The sequence below is a fragment of the Halteromyces radiatus genome (assembly GCF_025201355.1).
Source record: "Halteromyces radiatus strain CBS 162.75 chromosome Unknown BX664scaffold_9, whole genome shotgun sequence".
NCBI lineage: Eukaryota > Fungi > Mucoromycota > Mucoromycetes > Mucorales > Cunninghamellaceae > Halteromyces > Halteromyces radiatus.
The window spans coordinates 653,271-670,624 of NW_026251695.1; the positions used below are offsets into that span (position 1 = coordinate 653,271).

At 35.4% G+C, this 17,354-nt stretch overlaps 7 protein-coding genes across 7 annotated transcripts; 2 read left to right on the top strand and 5 right to left on the bottom strand.

Moving 5' to 3' along the window:
• Positions 1 to 247: 247 nt before the first annotated feature.
• On the bottom strand, positions 248 to 3,998 carry BX664DRAFT_269258 (kinase-like domain-containing protein; the record flags this gene model as incomplete). The annotated part of the gene is made up of 9 exons (XM_051541045.1): positions 248 to 338; positions 412 to 491; positions 559 to 1,247; positions 1,389 to 1,580; positions 1,719 to 1,966; positions 2,348 to 2,557; positions 2,717 to 3,194; positions 3,263 to 3,427; positions 3,707 to 3,998. 9 exons carry the CDS (start codon positions 3,996 to 3,998, stop codon positions 248 to 250), a joined length of 2,445 nt encoding a protein of 814 aa, XP_051396707.1.
• Positions 3,999 to 5,267: 1,269 nt separating this feature from the next.
• Positions 5,268 to 7,022, bottom strand: BX664DRAFT_341990 (chaperonin 10-like protein). The gene is made up of 7 exons (XM_051547077.1): positions 6,815 to 7,022; positions 6,702 to 6,732; positions 6,374 to 6,601; positions 6,214 to 6,296; positions 6,103 to 6,123; positions 5,945 to 6,026; positions 5,268 to 5,882 (listed from the first exon to the last, which is right to left on the bottom strand). Exons 1-7 carry the CDS (start codon positions 6,955 to 6,957, stop codon positions 5,406 to 5,408), a joined length of 1,065 nt encoding a protein of 354 aa, XP_051396708.1. The 5' UTR covers positions 6,958 to 7,022; the 3' UTR covers positions 5,268 to 5,405.
• A 7-nt stretch (positions 7,023 to 7,029) lies between these two features.
• On the bottom strand, positions 7,030 to 8,192 carry BX664DRAFT_341993 (uncharacterized protein). Its single transcript, XM_051547078.1, has 5 exons — positions 8,128 to 8,192; positions 7,887 to 8,051; positions 7,675 to 7,804; positions 7,480 to 7,603; positions 7,030 to 7,414 (listed from the first exon to the last, which is right to left on the bottom strand). The coding sequence occupies exons 1-5, from the start codon at positions 8,130 to 8,132 to the stop codon at positions 7,101 to 7,103; spliced, it is 738 nt and encodes a 245-aa protein (XP_051396709.1). The 5' UTR covers positions 8,133 to 8,192; the 3' UTR covers positions 7,030 to 7,100.
• Positions 8,193 to 8,576: 384 nt separating this feature from the next.
• On the top strand, positions 8,577 to 9,459 carry BX664DRAFT_388933 (uncharacterized protein; the record flags this gene model as incomplete). The annotated part of the gene is made up of 3 exons (XM_051549507.1): positions 8,577 to 8,697; positions 9,058 to 9,213; positions 9,236 to 9,459. 3 exons carry the CDS (start codon positions 8,577 to 8,579, stop codon positions 9,457 to 9,459), a joined length of 501 nt encoding a protein of 166 aa, XP_051396710.1.
• Positions 9,460 to 9,818: 359 nt separating this feature from the next.
• Positions 9,819 to 13,966, bottom strand: BX664DRAFT_341999 (DEAD H helicase). The gene is made up of 11 exons (XM_051547079.1): positions 12,812 to 13,966; positions 12,566 to 12,731; positions 12,270 to 12,481; positions 12,068 to 12,202; positions 11,788 to 11,998; positions 11,644 to 11,687; positions 11,473 to 11,562; positions 11,174 to 11,368; positions 10,446 to 11,098; positions 10,264 to 10,388; positions 9,819 to 10,189 (listed from the first exon to the last, which is right to left on the bottom strand). Exons 1-11 carry the CDS (start codon positions 13,883 to 13,885, stop codon positions 10,056 to 10,058), a joined length of 3,039 nt encoding a protein of 1,012 aa, XP_051396711.1. The 5' UTR covers positions 13,886 to 13,966; the 3' UTR covers positions 9,819 to 10,055.
• A 679-nt stretch (positions 13,967 to 14,645) lies between these two features.
• On the top strand, positions 14,646 to 15,207 carry BX664DRAFT_303148 (uncharacterized protein; the record flags this gene model as incomplete). The annotated part of the gene is made up of 3 exons (XM_051542465.1): positions 14,646 to 14,783; positions 14,849 to 15,082; positions 15,151 to 15,207. The coding sequence occupies 3 exons, from the start codon at positions 14,646 to 14,648 to the stop codon at positions 15,205 to 15,207; spliced, it is 429 nt and encodes a 142-aa protein (XP_051396712.1).
• A 261-nt stretch (positions 15,208 to 15,468) lies between these two features.
• Positions 15,469 to 17,290, bottom strand: BX664DRAFT_362110 (uncharacterized protein). Its single transcript, XM_051548286.1, has 5 exons — positions 17,064 to 17,290; positions 16,636 to 16,998; positions 16,204 to 16,552; positions 15,921 to 16,136; positions 15,469 to 15,833 (listed from the first exon to the last, which is right to left on the bottom strand). Exons 1-5 carry the CDS (start codon positions 17,230 to 17,232, stop codon positions 15,488 to 15,490), a joined length of 1,443 nt encoding a protein of 480 aa, XP_051396713.1. The 5' UTR covers positions 17,233 to 17,290; the 3' UTR covers positions 15,469 to 15,487.
• Positions 17,291 to 17,354: the final 64 nt, after the last annotated feature.

Below are 17,354 nucleotides of genomic sequence, written 5' to 3' on the forward strand. Positions count from 1 at the left end.
GAGGAAAGAGGGGGAGGGGATTGTCATTAGTAACCCCGAGGAATCGGAACGAATCAACAGCGCAAAGATTTTGCTTATAAGGAAAAAAAAAACATTATATATAAAAAAAAGATGTATTACAATAAACAAAATTGAAATAAAAAAATAAAATGGAATATCAGTTTTTCATATAATCCTAAGTAAGTAACAATAAAAAAAAAAAAGATCAGTCATCATGAAAAGTTTAATCCTTTTTTTTTTCCTTAGATCATTTTCTTACCTTGAACTTGAAAGATGGATTTTGACCCACAAATGGATGTACCAGTAAATCAGCAGCAGTAGGTCGTTCTTCAGGGTTACTAAAAAAAAAAAATCAATTCAGATACTTGACATATCGAATCAATATATTCAATATATATAAAATTCACTTACATTGTAAAACATTGTTTCAAAAAACTTTTTGCATTTTCATGGATTCCTTCTGGTATTGGAGGAGCCTCAAAGCGTCCAAGCTAAAGTAATAATCATAATAATAATTATTAAGAGTTACTATATCATCATAAATATTTATATACTTACACTATAAAGTGCAGCCAACATATTCATGTCTAACCAAGGATGTTTTCCTGTCAACATTTCAATCACAGTACAACCCAAACTCCAAATATCGACTTTTGCATTATAATTTGTACCAGAAACGACTTCTGGTGCCATCCAGAATACAGTACCACGCATAACTGAGTTATTTCCATGAGCATCATACGCTTTATCTTGACCAGAGAGTTTTGACAAACCAAAGTCCGTGATTTTACACGTGCCTGTATGTGTCAACAGGACATTACCAGCTTTGATATCACGATGAAGGATGTTACGATCATGCAAATATTCCAAGCCAAGTAGGATTTGTCGCGTAAAGTAACTTACTAGACTTTCCTCAAATTTACCTTGTTTACTAAGACAACTTGCAATACTTCCACCAGGAACATATTCTAAGAAAATATTGATATGACCTTCTTCTTCATCCACGTCGTAACCCAAGTATTGAACAATATTATCATGTTCCAAATCTTTCAATAGTTGAATTTCCCGATAAAGTGCATCTGCCGTATCATGTAATTGTTGGTTGTGGCGATCAGAGGATGTAGTAGGGATATCTACTTGTTTCACAGCTATCCATTCACCTGCTGCTACATTCAATGCGTGATACACTCGACCATATGAACCTTTACCAATCAATTGTCCACGCATCCATTGTAATTTGGTGGGTGCTAATGAATTAATTAGAAAGAGAGAGAAAAAAAAGATAATCATATTTGTGAGAAAAACAAAAAAAAAACTTACTTTTGATCTACTCTCCCTTTTATTATTATTATTATTATTATTTATTTCAATTTCCTTACCTGGTTTACCGTCATGTAATGTTGTAGTGTTATCTTCTTTTTCATTAGCCAAGGCCATTCCAGGTTTAACTTGCTGCACTTTATGACCCCACATCTTGGTACTTCGTCGCCGTAAGATATTATTAACCCGAATAACATTGACAGCTTGTCGCCAATTTCGATGAGCTTCTTTTGCAACTACCCGAATTGATTTTTTATGTCCTTGTAATCGTCTAGTTAATGGTGGAGTTGCACCAGATACCAGGGTTGCCGATGACAATGATGATTGTGGGGGTGGTGTTGTTCCTGTTGTATTGTTGTTTGTGTTTGTTATGGATTGAGTTGTATTTATAGATGAACTTGTAGTAGTTGCATGCTCCCCTTCCAGCATGATTTCTTTATCCAAATCATGTCCAGGTAAATATTTGTCAATATCTCTATATAATCGTTCAATAGAAGGTCGTTCTGCCCAATTATCTTCCTCCGTATCTGTCAAATCTTGAGATGACGATATTGGTGATCCATTTTCTGATGAAGACTGAGGTGTACGTAATGCATTAGAGACAGATGGTGATGATGTTGATAATCCTTGTGGCTTTAATTGCTGTCTTGATATTGAGGAAGAAAGTGGAATACTTGAACAAGGTGCATTTGTGCCTGGTGAAGAAGAATTAGAAGTCTTTGGTGATCCAAGTTCTGATTTACCATTGCTGGATGGGATTTGAATTTGTAATCGTTTTTGAGAACGAGGAATAGATGTTGAAGATTTTGACGTTACAAGGGAAGGTCTTAAAGCGGGAGTGTTGGATACTGGTGGTGAGGACGATGATGATGTTATTGTAACAGGAGGATCTTCTAACCTCATGCCTTCCAATAAGTCTGACGTTCCGGAAGTATCATGAATAGATGATCCATTGCCATGTTGCTGTTCCTGATATGTAAGACTTTGAGGCGGAATAGCCCACAATGATGATGATATAGAAGAAGACGATGAAGTTGGTATTGTTGATTTTGCGTTGGTATTAGAGGAATCATGCACAGAAGAAGATGTTGATGACGAATTAGAAGGAGATAAACGTGGAGGTACAGCCCATAATCCTGATGATAAGGTATCCTGACTTTGCTGTGATTGTTGGTGTTCCTGATCCTGGTAGATGTTTTTAGGTGGTATTGCCCAAAGTGAAGCACTGGTCGATGTTCTTGTAGATGTCGAAGTAGTAGAAGATGATGGAGATAGCATTGGTGATGGATGTTGATTCGATGGCTTGGGTGGTATAGCCCATAAAGATGCCGATGATGATGGTGTTGGATTGGTATTACTGACATCATTATGATCGATGGAACAAAGCGTGGATGACGATGATGATCCCGTAAGCATGGCGGATGAACTTAGACTCGTAGTGTTTTGCGAAGGAGGAACAGCCCAAAGGGAAGCTGCCATTTGTTCCTGTGGTACCGGCTGAAGAGGTCGAGGAGGTACAGCCCAAAGAGGAGCAGAAATTGGCTGATCATCTACCACTCGATGTTGAATAGGTTGAGGTGGGACCGCCCAAAGAGGAGCGGAAACAGATTCAGTTTGATTTTCCTCTGATTGTCGAGGAGAAGGAGGAGTGGCAGTTTGTAATGAACGAGGAGGGACTGCCCAAAGGGAAACTGTTTGTTGTTCTTGTTGTTGTTGTTGTTGTTGTTGTTGTTGTGCTATTGATGGTTGAGCAGATGAAGGTGATGTTGATTCCATATTTATTAATGGTGAAGTTGATTTCAATAAAATACGATGTTTCGAATTGTCAGAATGTCCACAGATATAAACTAGTTGATCATCATCCAAAGGAATATCTAGTCACGAATAGAAAATAATTGTCATTAATACTTATCCATATACTTTTGTTTGCAATAGTTCTTACCAGAATTATCACCATTTTCGTGGTAGAATTGATATTGTTCCAAAGATGTAGCAGTCATTCCCAATTTTTTTACAATTGACATTTTCAAAGCAATTGGATCGGTTATATTGGTGACGGTTAGACTAAAGAACGTATCCGAATCTAAAGTCACCTGAATACGTTGTTCTCGATTTGTCGTAGTTGTTAGAGTAGACTGTTGAATCATCGTTGAATCCTACCGATCAAATCAATATTAAATCAGGTACATACACATCTTCCAAAATATTGTTTCCTCCTCTTCCAATTTCCTCCTTTTTTTTTTTTTTTTTTTTTTTTTTTTTACCTGCTTTGATTTATTAACACCTGGTCGTCTTGAAATTTTCCAACCACCATCCATATCTCCTAATTGACGGGGGCTGATAGGAGAAGAAGACTTCTGTTGCTGTTGAAAAGTAGAGGGAGGACCAAGATGTCGATTTTGCTGCTGCTGCTGCTGCTGTTGTCGATGTTGACTTTGGTTGCCATTGTTAGTACGTCTAGCAATAATCGGATTAGGTCTTGTCCTTGCCAAAGGCAAAGTAGGTGGTACATTGAATTGTTTCATTATTTTAGATATTTGAACTGGATTGGAAGATTTACGTTCAGGGATGTATGGTCGAATCTTGGCATATTCCGATTCCAACGACGCCGCTGACAAAGGTGAAACATTAGTGGAGGTAGTTGATGAGGTTGAAGACGTACTGCCGTTACTTATCATAGTAGGGTAAGAAAGTTGAGGCACTTGTGACGTAGACGAGGTGGATGGTGGTTGTGTACTCTGTGGCGTCTGTATTGTCGAAATAGGTGATGTATATTGTATTGTGTCATCACGACCTGTAAGTATCGAATGACCATCTTGAGTGGTGTCCAAATAATGTGAAGGTAGCGTAGAGGTATTATTCTCACTCTATTACAAGTATACAAATACATAGATAAAGAACAGTTAATCAACAAAGTAATGATATAGTATGAAATAAATCTCGCTCATCCTTTTTTTTTTCTTTGTCTTATTCTTTTTCGTTTTGTTTTGTTTTGTTTTTTTTTACCCCTACTTGAGTTTTTGATAATCCTTGTTCTTGCTGTCCTTTCCCCTGTGATGCTTGTATACTATGAATACCATGTAAGAGTCGACGTTTATCACCATAAGCAAGGTCAGATCGAGGTATAACTTTTGCCAGCTTAGTCATGGTAAGATCAAGAAAACCCTGCCCTTCGATACCGTTCACTATGAGAAAGTTAAACGTAGGATACGTTGAATCACGAGTTGAAATAAAAAAAAAAAAAAGAAATTTTTTAGTTCAAAGGTGATGATATGGATAGATTATTCTATTTTTTTCTTTCTTTCTTTTTTTACATTCGAAGAGAGGAGCCACAGCACCCCAACCATGGGCTTTTAACCATTGGACTACCTTTTCCATAGGCCAATCATCAGCGTATACTGTTGAGTCAGGTTGTTCTGAAATGGTTCCATCTGGGAATTGTGGTAGTTGTTTGTTGATATCAAAACCATTATCTAATGCCATGACCTCAATACACAGACTTTGAAGAAAGAGAAGACGAGTATCAAAGAATAAAGAGGAAGGGAGGTAAAGAAGCACAGAAGGCAGAAGGTTGTATACACAAAAAGAAAAGAATTAAAGACGAGAAAGGTCAGAGAGGGAGAGAGAAAAAGGTAAAACTCTTTCCTTTCTTTCAAATACAAAAGTGTATAAACAAACGTAAAGGAATAATAAATATTAAAAAAAAAAAAAAAAAGAAAAAAAAAAAAAAGAAAAAAGAAAAAAGAAAAAAAGAAAGAAAAAAAAAAAAAGGAAACAGTCGAATTGGAACAAGGTGAAATGTGCACCACTGAAAAAAAAAAGAGAATATCGGGATTTCAATATTTCAAAACGATGAATCAACTCATTGGAATCAAATTGTCAAAAAAGTAATTATCTTACAAGATGACGATCTTGTTCTTTACAGAAAAATGATAATGTTGATATATGGATAGAAGAAATGATTTTTTTTTTTAATGAGAAACATAACCTCTGATTTCTGAAAACACTGTATCTTTTTTTTTATTAATATTGATAGAAATCAATCTTAAAAAAAGGGGGGGGGGAATACACATAGCTATTAAATCCTATTTGTTCTCACCACAAATGACAATACGATAATGAGCTTTTCCATCCATCAAATCTAAAACTCCTTGATTGACTTGTTCTAGACTCTTTCCAATTTTTTGAATCCAGGGTCTGACATTAGCTTGACTGGCTAAAAGTAGCATATCATGAAGATCAGCATTAGAGCCAACGAAACTGCCTACCAGTGCAATTTGACGGTACACTAAAGCAGAAGGAGGAATAGTGATAGGTTGTTCAGGGAGATCTAGCAAAACCACTTTGCCACCAGTATGTACTAACGACATAAGATCTGCCCAAGATGTTGAAGGTCCTGATCCGCATACAAAGAGAACATCAACTAGTGGTTGTGATGGCAAAGGTCCATCCTGAAGTGCAATAAAATCGGTGGCACCCAATTGTTTTGCTTCCGCTTCCTTTTTCTTTGTGCTAGAGATAGCTACCACCTTGTGGCATTGTTTGGCTCTTCCCCACTGAATCTAAATAATGAGAATAATTTAGTATGAAGTGTAGTTGATTAGATAATATCATATGTACTTACCGCCAAATGGCCCAATCCTCCTATTCCAACTACTCCAATGCTGGTTGCTTGATCAATATTCAAAAATTTGAATGGTGTATACCTAGAAATAGAAATCCCACACTCCATCTTTAAGAACTTGTATCTTTTTATTGATATATTTAAAACAATATACTTACGTTGTAATTCCTGCGCATAGTCTGTGAATAAAGACCAACCAATCATCATAACTTCTAGTCAAATACTGCATAACCTCTTTCTTGTACCTTTTTTTTTTTTAATAAACTTACAAAGGTGCACCTTCTTCATCTGAAATATTATCAGGAATCTTGATTGCCCAGTCGGCTTGAACTCTAACTTTATTAGCATAACCCTGACAAGAAGGAAAAAAAAAAAAAAAAAGGATAAACAAAACAAAAAGAAAAGAGAAGGAACGAGAAATAATCTTACCCCGAATGTACGGATACCTTTATACATACTGTTATAAGTAGTAACTTTTTGGCTACAATATTGGCCACGTGCTGTTTTACATAACTCGCAATTTCCACAAGTTCTACAAATAGGAGATACACCAACTCGATCATCGATATTCAAGTGGTTTACTGCTTTTCCAATAGCAGTAATTCGACCAATGAATTCATGTCCCGGTATGATGGGATAATTCGCGCGTTTCCAACCCTAAAACAATTTTTTGAGCAATTTTATATACAAAAAAAAAAAAAGGTACAAGTTAAATTCAAATACAATCTAAAGATGTCAGAGAAGCTCTCTACCGTACATTAGTAAGTTGATGTATATCTGAACCGCAGCTATTATTTAATAATAGTAAGAATATTTCAATATTAGAATATAATTTGGTTTCACTCTTTCTTTACTATAATAGAACTTTACATTCCACAGGCAGATACTGCTATTTCTACTTCGTCATCGTCTAAAGGTCTAGGCTCAAAAGTATAGTGTTGTAAATGTGTAGTGGGGTCATCACGTACATAGGGTTTCAAACCTGCGTAGCCTACAAAAGTTTCAGAGGTCATTATTGAAAAAGTAAAATAAACAAGTAAATAAAAAGTGGAACAAAAGGACGAAAAATCCAGTTAGCTGCGGTATTCGGATGAAGACGATTTCTTTTATTTTATTTTATTTTTTTGAATTTCAGCCTCATTGGTAACTATACTAATCACCGGTCTTGATCATCATCATATTTTGATCTATATCTACCCTTATCTTCACCATAAGACACACGTTTTCTATCATCATCACTATCGCGATCATATTTGTCATCATAATGCCGTTTCCTGCTGCTACTTTTATGACTTGATTTGTGATGTCTAGACGAACCTTGATCGTTTCTTTCCTCCTTGTTTTTCTTATGTTTCTTGTGTTTCTTTTCTTCCTTTTTCTTCTTTTTGTCCCGGAAGTATTGAGCCATTGGATCCTCTTCGTCCATAACTGGCTCTTTTTCCTGTATCTTCTCTGTATCTTCATTTGTTACTATTACACAAAGTGATGATTAATATTACAACCCGTTAATGCTAATATTTTTAATCCTCTTTTACCTTCCAACATTGGCGGAGCTACGTTATATTTTGGCGTCAAATAGTTATCTTCATCTTCACCCTCTTTTGGTTTTTTGCTCTTCGGACCATAAGAATGATCCACTCTTAGAGTTCTTGATAATACCTAAAACAAAAATGTAGCACAAGTCAGAAATTTGGAAATGTTTATCTGGTGAACTATAAAAATTTATTTACCTTGCTTCCATTTAAATTATCCACTGCTAATATTGAGCTTCTTTGATCTTCATATTGTAAAAAGGCGAATCCCATAGATTTTCCTGTTTTTTTATCTCTTGCCATTTCAATATTTACTGGTTCACCATATCTATGAATAAGAAAAGAAGAGAAAAAAAAGGGAATAATGTCGATGTCAACACTATAATTCCAAAGATCAATAATGGACTTACTGTGAAAAAATACAGACAACATCGCCTTCTGTTAATTCATAATCAAGATTGGCTACAAAGATCCAAGCAGTATCTTTATATTGAGCATGCCAGGATCCGGTATCACTCCAACCTTCAGCAGATTGTAATTCTCGTTGGTTGATCCTCTGAATCTCCTTTACAACACTAGAATATACATCATGTTGGTTAGTTAATATTTAACGTATTATCTTTTAAACAATAATAAAAACTGTAAATTTACTTCATGATACCGTAGGTAAAGAGATTTTTAATAAAACAAGAAAAAAAAAGGAAAGAAAACAGAACAGGATTACAGCATGTTTTCGAGATCAGAAGAAAAAAAAGTTCGGAGATTGCAAATTCACTAATCCAATTGACGTCCAACTCAATCAGAATGTATCTTGTTACTCTTTTTTCAATAGAACTTTTATATTTTTTTATTCCAACTACTTTGTTGCATGTCAAGTTGAAGTAAGGAACGATTTATATGTGTTTATACATGTTTGTACGATGAAGATGCAATCGACCTGAAAGGATTGATTCGCGCAAAGAAAAAAGCACTACCTCGCTAGTGATCGATGGATCATAAACAGGAACGAAGCAAAAGTGGATAAACAAGGCATTCCATAGTTCAGAATATCATTATCAAGTATAGTCAATCTTGTCAATCCATGCCTGAACGAACTCATGATGGGTATACTTAGTGGTTCTCTCTGGCCAGAGTTGGAAAAACAAACAGCTGAACAAACCTGTCATGTAAATGGATTGGAACTCGAAATTTCAGAAATATTCGACAAAATAATAGAACTTGGTGAAGACGTTGATAAAATACTGTCCTTCGTACAAACTATGAAGGGAAAGCTCAGTAGCAGCAGAAGAAGGAAATCTCAAGTCTGTGAAATGTTATGCATGATAAAACAGATGTAAATCAGGCTAAGCGGCATTCATTAATACTTAAACCGCGCATGAAGATCAATTTCAAACAGTCATATCAGACCTACCGCTTTAAACCAGATTGACAGATCAACAATGCTACATAATTGTGACGCAAGCAAAAATCCAGAGAGGATGTAAGTTACTCGAAAAAAAAATAGTAAAAAAATAAATAAATAGATAAATAAAAAAAAAGAGAGAGAAAGAGACAGCTGAACTGACTATTTATTATTCTTAGTTTCTGGAGGATTATCAACAAATCCTGATGCTATACTGAGAGAAGAAAAAAAATCAGGAAAACAAGCCAAAAAGCACGAGATCCGCAATCCGAATGCCACGGGGCCGTGTGGATCATGTGGTGAAATAGGCCACGCAAGATCATCTTCACCAAATTGTGCGTATCATTCGTTCAACAGCACCGACAACAACACCAACAGTAAGAAGATTTACGTATAGCGATAATCCCGAGCGAATGGCCATCGATGAAATCAAAAACACGATTATCTCCATCAACAAAGATATTTTTAATATGGATAGAGATCAATCAATTTGTCGGCATTATGCTCTGTACTATAGATACATGTTGGCTAGATACTATGATGCTTTGATAGTCAAGGATGTGGAAAAGCAGGAAATATAGAATATCTGTCATATCACATGCCTGATTACCATCACTAACGAAATTATTATTTGTGTGGTTACTATTATTTTTGGAACCGAGAACTTTGGCTTATGGTATAAGAATGGACACGAGTCAGAAATGACATTCTATAGAAGATTCGCTACTTTGTTGGCGATTATTATATTGGTCGCTCATTTGGAACATTGTCTAAGGTTTTATCATCATATCTGTCGATCATCGAAAGTACTTCATCAAGTCTTTTATCAAGTTATTCGATATTTTTTTTGATCATCATCAAGAGTGATCACTGATACAAATCAATTACCATATTTGGACGACTTTTATTAAGTCATCTTTTGCTACCTTTTGTTCCAACAACTTAAAACTGGTGCTCACTACATATCAATCATCACTACCCTATTATTGCTAATACAATGGTATCACCCGTCTTTATTGCAAATCATTACAATAAAAAAAAAAACTTCGTATATTATTGTGTACATGTAACCAATTTCGAATGACTGAAAGCAATTTAGTTTTAAAACAAGCGAAAATGGAAAAGGCGACAATGTTTCAATACTAGAGCAATAAAACGTACATCCTTTATTATGCAATCACATTTGAGAAGGAAAAAGAGATGGGGGGTCAATATCTGAGAAACTCATGTCAAGTAAGGATCGTAAAATCAAGCGAGCACCTGTTTTGGAACAAATCAAATTTTGTTCAGAACAAGTTAAAAGATATACACCTAATTTGACAAAATTGAAGTCAATGTTAATAAATATACAATGATTTATCAATGATTTTTTTCATATGTATTACAATTTGGACAACCAGATTCGCATTCACATGTATCGACACGCTGCATACAAGATCTTAAAATTCGTTCAAAACAATCATACACTTGACGTAGAACACCGCAAGGGAGTGATTCATACAATACAATTCTTTTCAAAATAAGAATAAAATTAAGAGATGTCATCATTTCATTTAGAAGTTATTACCTATTCGGTCTGTGACGAGTTGCATAAGGACTTTTGCATTCAGTTTTAACATCATCCACATTGGAATGAGTGAATTGTGGTAATAGCGAAATAAACAGATGGGCGCTAGCATGGATTGCTGCCATAGGATCGATTGACCATTTGTCCAATTGATTTATGGCATGGGATGGGACATCAAACCATAAACCGAAGCATGTACGCATAATTGGATCCATATGAATATCTATACTATCCAGAATACGATTCCGTTTATCCAATTTATAATAACCAAATACGATAGTTTCTTTTTCCACCTGTCCCAAAGAAACCAATTGAGATGAAGAAGATAGGATTGGTTTTTTTTTCTTGGTTTCCAATACATTGACATTGGTATAATCTCTTTGACGTGTGGTCCAATCGACTTTTGTCAAGTGAACTTTGGCATATCGATGATCTACATTACATTCCTCTACAAGATATGTTCGACCTTGATGAATAAATATCGCACCTTCATATACTTCAAATGGCGCACGTGATGCCTCGATTTCCTCCAATATGATTTTTGTCTTTGGATCAGTTGTATCAACAATTGCATATGTTTCCTCTTCCATCATACCACGAATATTAACATAATGTGAAGGGTTGGGTAAACGTGAGGGCTGAGATCGATATATCTATTAAACCCAAAAGTGATTGTTTTTTAATACTAGTACCTTTTTTCCTTTTCTTTTCTTTTTCTTCTTCCTTACATTGAGATCAGGAAGATGAATAAGCTTTTCTTTGCAAATTGTGGCCAGGTGTGGTCCAAAATAAAGTTGATCACGATCAATCTGAATAGCAAGCTCTTCAGCTGCGCAATGCAAATGACTTTCTAATGCTGCATTATTCTCTACTTCCGATAGTAATGGCATCATATCTTTTTCAAATAACGACTGAGGTTGTTTCTATTACCAAAAAAAAAGAACGAAAGTAGAGATCAATAATACAAGTAAACATGAAAGAAAAAGAAAAAAGTCCTTTTAAAAAAATATTAGACGAATTCTTTTACCAAGTAATGTTGATCCATGGGATTTTGATCTAGTACTACTATTGTTAAAGATTCTTGATTTCTTCTACCAGCTCGACCTGATTGTTGCCACTATAAAAAAAAAATACAAGTTAGATCTCATTTTTTGTATAAACATCATCGTATGTGTAACATTGACTATCATATGCTTACAAAGGATGACAATGACCAGGGAATACCAACCATCATCACAGCATCTATATGAATCAATATACATATATTGAACAAAGTAAAAAAAAAAAAAAAATCAAAAGAACTATTCATAAAAGTCATTCAATAATATATATTTTTTTTTACCTAAACTACCAATATCAATGCCTAATTCTAAGGCATTGGTTGCAATAATCGCCAAGAGATCCCCACGAAACATTTGTTGTTCAATACGACGACGAGTAATTGGTGTATACCCTCCTCGATACGAGTGAATCTTCAATAAAAGATCTTGTCGCTGTTCCTTTTCCAGATTTTCTCGTACTTGCTTCATTAATAATTCACATGTTTTTCGAATCTATATGATAAAAGACATGCATGTTATTCCAATGAAAAGAAATCAACAAAATCCATCTTTTATTCTTACTTTGCAAAAAGCAATAGTTCGTATATTTCGAGATACTAAAAATTGCAACAGACTAGCTGATTCCGCCACCGCACCTCGTCTTGACATTTGAGCAGTGCCGTTATTTAATAATGGTGGATTCCATATGATGATTTTCTTTTCATAAATATGAGTCATTACAATTTGATTTTCTTTTTTCACTGATTCCTTTTCTGAAACTTACTTTCAATGCAGATGGAGCACCGTCGTCTTCAATCGTGGTAACATTTGAAATGCCTACGAGTTGTTTCATATGTGTTTGTGGATTAGCAACTGTAGCGCTACAAGAGATGAATTGTACTCGGTCATTATGAAAATACTCCAAAATTAATCTTCGTAATCTTCTTAATATTAGAGCCATATTTGTTCCAAACACGCCATGATAGACATGAACCTCTGATAAGGAAAAAAAAAAAAAAAGAAGGATTTTTTTTTGTGAGTTGTTACAGGATGATCTTTTTTTCCCTTTCCTTCCTTTACCATCAATCACAATATATTTCAATGAATAAAAAAAAGTCTGCCAATATTTTGTAGCATTAGGTAATATCGAATAATGGAGCATGTCAGGATTGGTTAATATCACTTGAGAGGATGATCTTATCAATGCTCGTTGATCCGAAGGCGTATCACCATCGTAGGTTGACACCTTGATATATGTTAATCCCAAAACAAAGAAAATGTCAATTAATCTATCCATGTTTTTCCACAATAAAAGAAAGAAATTACCTTTATGTTATTGGCCAATGAGGGTAGAGACATGATACAATTCATTAAAGATCGACGTTGATCTTGTGCCAAAGCTTTTGTAGGAAAGATGAACAAGGCGCGTGAAGACGAATCTGAAAGTAGGGTTTCCAAAATAGGAATTTGGTAGATCAGTGATTTGCCACTAGAAGTAGATGTTGAAATAATCACGTTTTCTCCTTTTCTTAAGGCATTGATAGCTTGGGCTTGATGAAGATATAATTGAGTGGTATTGTTTTCATTCAAGAAATCTTGAATAGAAGCGGATAAAGGAGCATCCAAATGTCCATAGCGAGCAGGTTTAGCAGGTAAGATGGATTGATATGCATCATTTTCTTCATCCAACTGATTATAATAAAAAGGTTGTTGTTTTAGATCTGATAATAAAGTAGTGATCGAGCGGAGACTTTCAAGTGACGATGATGATGATGAAGGCTCGTCCGAATCTTTGGTTATACCTGCAGTATCTAATGTGGAATCTTCTAAATAGTATTTTTTCATCTCCTTTTCAAGCCATTGGTCAACCCCATATCCATGACTATTAGCAGTTTCAACGAATTTATCCAGTGCTCCAACGAACTTTTCATTATTTCGTTGAATTGTTTTCAGTATGGCTGCGGGCTTCACCAAATGACGTTGAATGGCCTGATGGCGACTTTCATCACCTTGGTTACTTATCACTCGTGTGTGCTTTGCTCGGTTTGCCAATTGACTAACTTGTTTACCCAACCGTACTTCTATTACTTTCGAGGCATTCTCTTCTGAGGTATTCAATTGACTTTCGTCCGCATAATTATATTCGATTATAGTCGGTAAAATTGTCTTGATGGCCACCAGATCTTGAAACATTAATTCGGGTACAGCAGATTGCATACTTTGAAATGTCATAATGGTTGTCAGACGTGCCTCACAGAATGCACAAAAGGGTGTAAGCTTTTGGAAAACTTGATTCAATCGTTCGAGGGAGTCTGTCCAACGCCTTTGTGTCATTATTGTTTTTGATTCTCCTTCTTTTTCTTCCTCGCATTCATCAGTTTCTCTAGCTCTCTTACTCATTGTATATTCAGTAGACTAGTTGTGTGTGTGTGGGCTTTAAACGTTGTGTTGTGCATATAATAGTAAAATAGCAAACCAACCTTCCAAATCTTTTTTTTTTTTTTTTTGCACATTGATCCTTTTTTTAAAACTCAAACATCAAGTTTCCAAATATAGACTTAAGCAAAAAAAAAAAGGTTTAAAAACAAACAAAAAGATTTAGCACCATCACACTTGCCAAAAGATCGACTGTCAATCTATGAAGGATTTCTCAGGAAGGGATGTCACTCTGTTGGTAAATCAAAGCTACACTTCCGCTGTATTTGTGAGAGCCAAGATAAAATAACGAGGCAAAGCTGTCGTAATTTATGTTAATAAATAAAACGAAGAGAGAAAGAAATAAATTCTATAAAATGGTCTTTTATAATTTAGTGAATTACTGCATTTTGCGAACTCTCAACATATAATCTTTGAGTAGGAGCACTTGTAAAATAAGCTAGGAGGGAAAAACAATAGGAGATGTCAAAGAAACAACATTGTGTATTTCTCCTGGCGAGACATGGGCAGGGTGAGCCGCCCAATCAGGAGAGCTAATACAGGCTTTTAACACGACATTCAACGAATACTCCTACTATAAAACTTTTTTATTCGTGGCCTTTTATAGCTTAGATAGTCAACCCCTTTTAAAAATGGAATAACTCCTGCAGATAGCAAGAAGTATAAAAGCACAAAGATTTGCTGTTGGTAAAACGGAATTTTTTGCCATCATCCACTATTATCAATGAAGGTTATCCTTTGCCTTGTTTCTACATTTCTTTTCTTGGCGGCTGTTATTGCACAAACCGTTCACATAAGATATCCAGTAGCTGGGACCAGAATACGCATCGGAAGATCATTCACTGCCCAGATAGTTAAACCAGTAAGTTTACTTCACTGCTTGACAGAGCTCTTTTCACAGCTAACTTGACCAACGAAATAAAAAAGAATGCTGTAGTCGGGTGTACAGAAGTTGCCATTGTCCTTGCTATCGCCTCTTGCAATAATGGCGTATGCCCGCAACCGGCCAATCATCTGGGGACTGTTCTCTACAATGGTCCGTTCAACCCAGAGCTCCATGAAATACCTGGTAATCCTTATCAAAATTTTACGATGAAAGTTCCTCAAAATCTGTCACCGGGCCCAGCCATCTTCACCTTCACGCATTTGTGTCTACGGGGGGTAATACAGTCTAGATAAAATCATTTCTTGGTAACAAGCGACTTCGCTAACCGTAATTACTATTTTAGGCTGGACCAAGTCCCTTGCTTGAATATGGTGAACAGTCTATTACTACTATCGCTTGAGAACAGGGAGAATATGTTAACTATACTAGCTAAGTTGCCATTGATCCCTTTAATGCTTTTTGTGTTTTTTTTTTTATGTATCCGTGCATTTCTCATTGATTTCTCACTATTTTATAAATAAATAAAAACCAGAAAACGATTTTGTTTGATTCTGAACAAAAGTTATGTCAATTCTATATCATTTTCGATTTGGACTACTTGATAAAGTGTAAACAATGTATGCGTGAAAAATTTTTATTTCAGAAAAATAAAAAAATCAAGGCAAGTAAAGTGCTATTCTTTATATCATCAACCCCCTATTGGACATGGAAGAACCAGAAGGCGGTGGAGGTGGAGGATTAGACAAACCAGTTTGTGATGAAGAAGCAGAAGAAGGGAATGCACCTTGTTGTTGTTGTTGAGGTTGTTGTTGAGGTTGTTGATGTCGTTCTTCGATACTATCCCAAGATAATGTCCATTCCCGTTTTACTTTTTGCCAAGTAGTAGGATCAAAAAACACATAAACACCTCGATCCACACCACTTGCAGAAGTACGTCGAAATACTTGTACCGGTCGTCCATTTTCATCTGTTTCCTTGGTCAACCACAGTCCTAATTCTTTGTGATATCTCCAATTTCGTGCATATCTAATAATTGTTAAAAATAATATAAAATAAAATAAAAAATGAGATCATTTTCCTTATTTTTTTTTTCTAAAAAAAAAAAAAACTTACAATTCTTGAGCAGCAGCTTCTTGAGATATATCTTTTGGCATACAATAGAATACATAGAACAAGATTTCATCAGAGAAGGTTCGCATACGTTGATGAGCACTAGGAGAGGCTTGTACATTTCGATAACATGGAGGTAAATAATAACCAGGTTCTACATGCAGTCCTTGTGGAGTTTGTGTGTCTGACCATGGAGAGATAAACGTCGAATAGATGGAACTATACAAATCATATACCGAATATAAGTTACTTGTCCATCAAGGAATTTTTCAACCCTACTACTTACTCTGCTGTATTCAAATCCAATCCCAGAGTTGTTAAATCACTTCCAAGAGCCAACATACTTCGATCAGGATCCGTCATTCGTATCACTCCAAGTAATCCTAATAGGCCATAAGGATCTGAACCACTTGGAAGGTTATTGGGATTACTGCTGTTGTTTTTCGATGATGGTAATGATGATGGGTTTGCTGGTGCTGTTGTTGAATCTTCAGGCCATGATGATATTGCGCTGTTATCTTGATGATGATCCGTATCCCTACCATTTCTTTGCAGTTGTGCCACATCATTTCTTCCTTGCGCCCATTGAGATGATGGTAAATTATCAGCTTTTGTTCCAAAATGTTTCGAGGATCCTTTTCATTTTTTTTTTTGTTTGAAATTCAAGTTAGAAAAAAAAAAACATAATGATAAATATCTATCGTTTTTTTTCTTTTACCATTGACGGGTTGCGGTATAGAAGATGAAAGGTTACCTGCATTATCACCTATAAATCCACTTCCCCAGGAATCTTGTTGTTGTTGTTGTTGCTGCTGCTGCTGCTGTTGTTGTTGTTGTTGTTGTTGTTGCTGTTGCTGCTGCTGCTGTTGTTGTTGTTGTTGTTGTTGTTGTTGTTGCTGTTGTTTCATGTAGCCACTTTCATTACTTTGCAAGGCAGGGAAATCGTCCATAGAGAATGTACGCTGACCAAGTAAAGATCCAGAAGACCTTACAGTTGATCCAGTTGTTGGTAAAGAATCTTGTTGATAGATGCCGTTTTGTTGTTGTTGTTGGTTGAACGGGCTATTACTAAAAGGACCTCCTAATAAAGAATTTTGAGTAAATGACTAAAAAAAAATAATAGCTATTTTTTTTCCCTTGGAGTACCTGCTGTAGAAGCATAACTAATGCGACCGCTATTGCTACTATTTGTATTTGGTAACATGGTGGATGATGGTGACATGGTAGGTGTCATGGTAGGTCGACTTGATGAAGATGGTGGAGTACCTAAAACTGGAAAGTCATTTAGATCTACACCGGAATTGGGACGAAACATAATAGAATTAAAAAAAAGTATCAACAAAAAGTCAAAATAGACCAAATGAAAAAAAAAAAAAAGAAAGAAAGAAAGAAAGAAAAAAAAAAAAACTTGAAATTGCGTTAAAGCTGTGCCAGAAA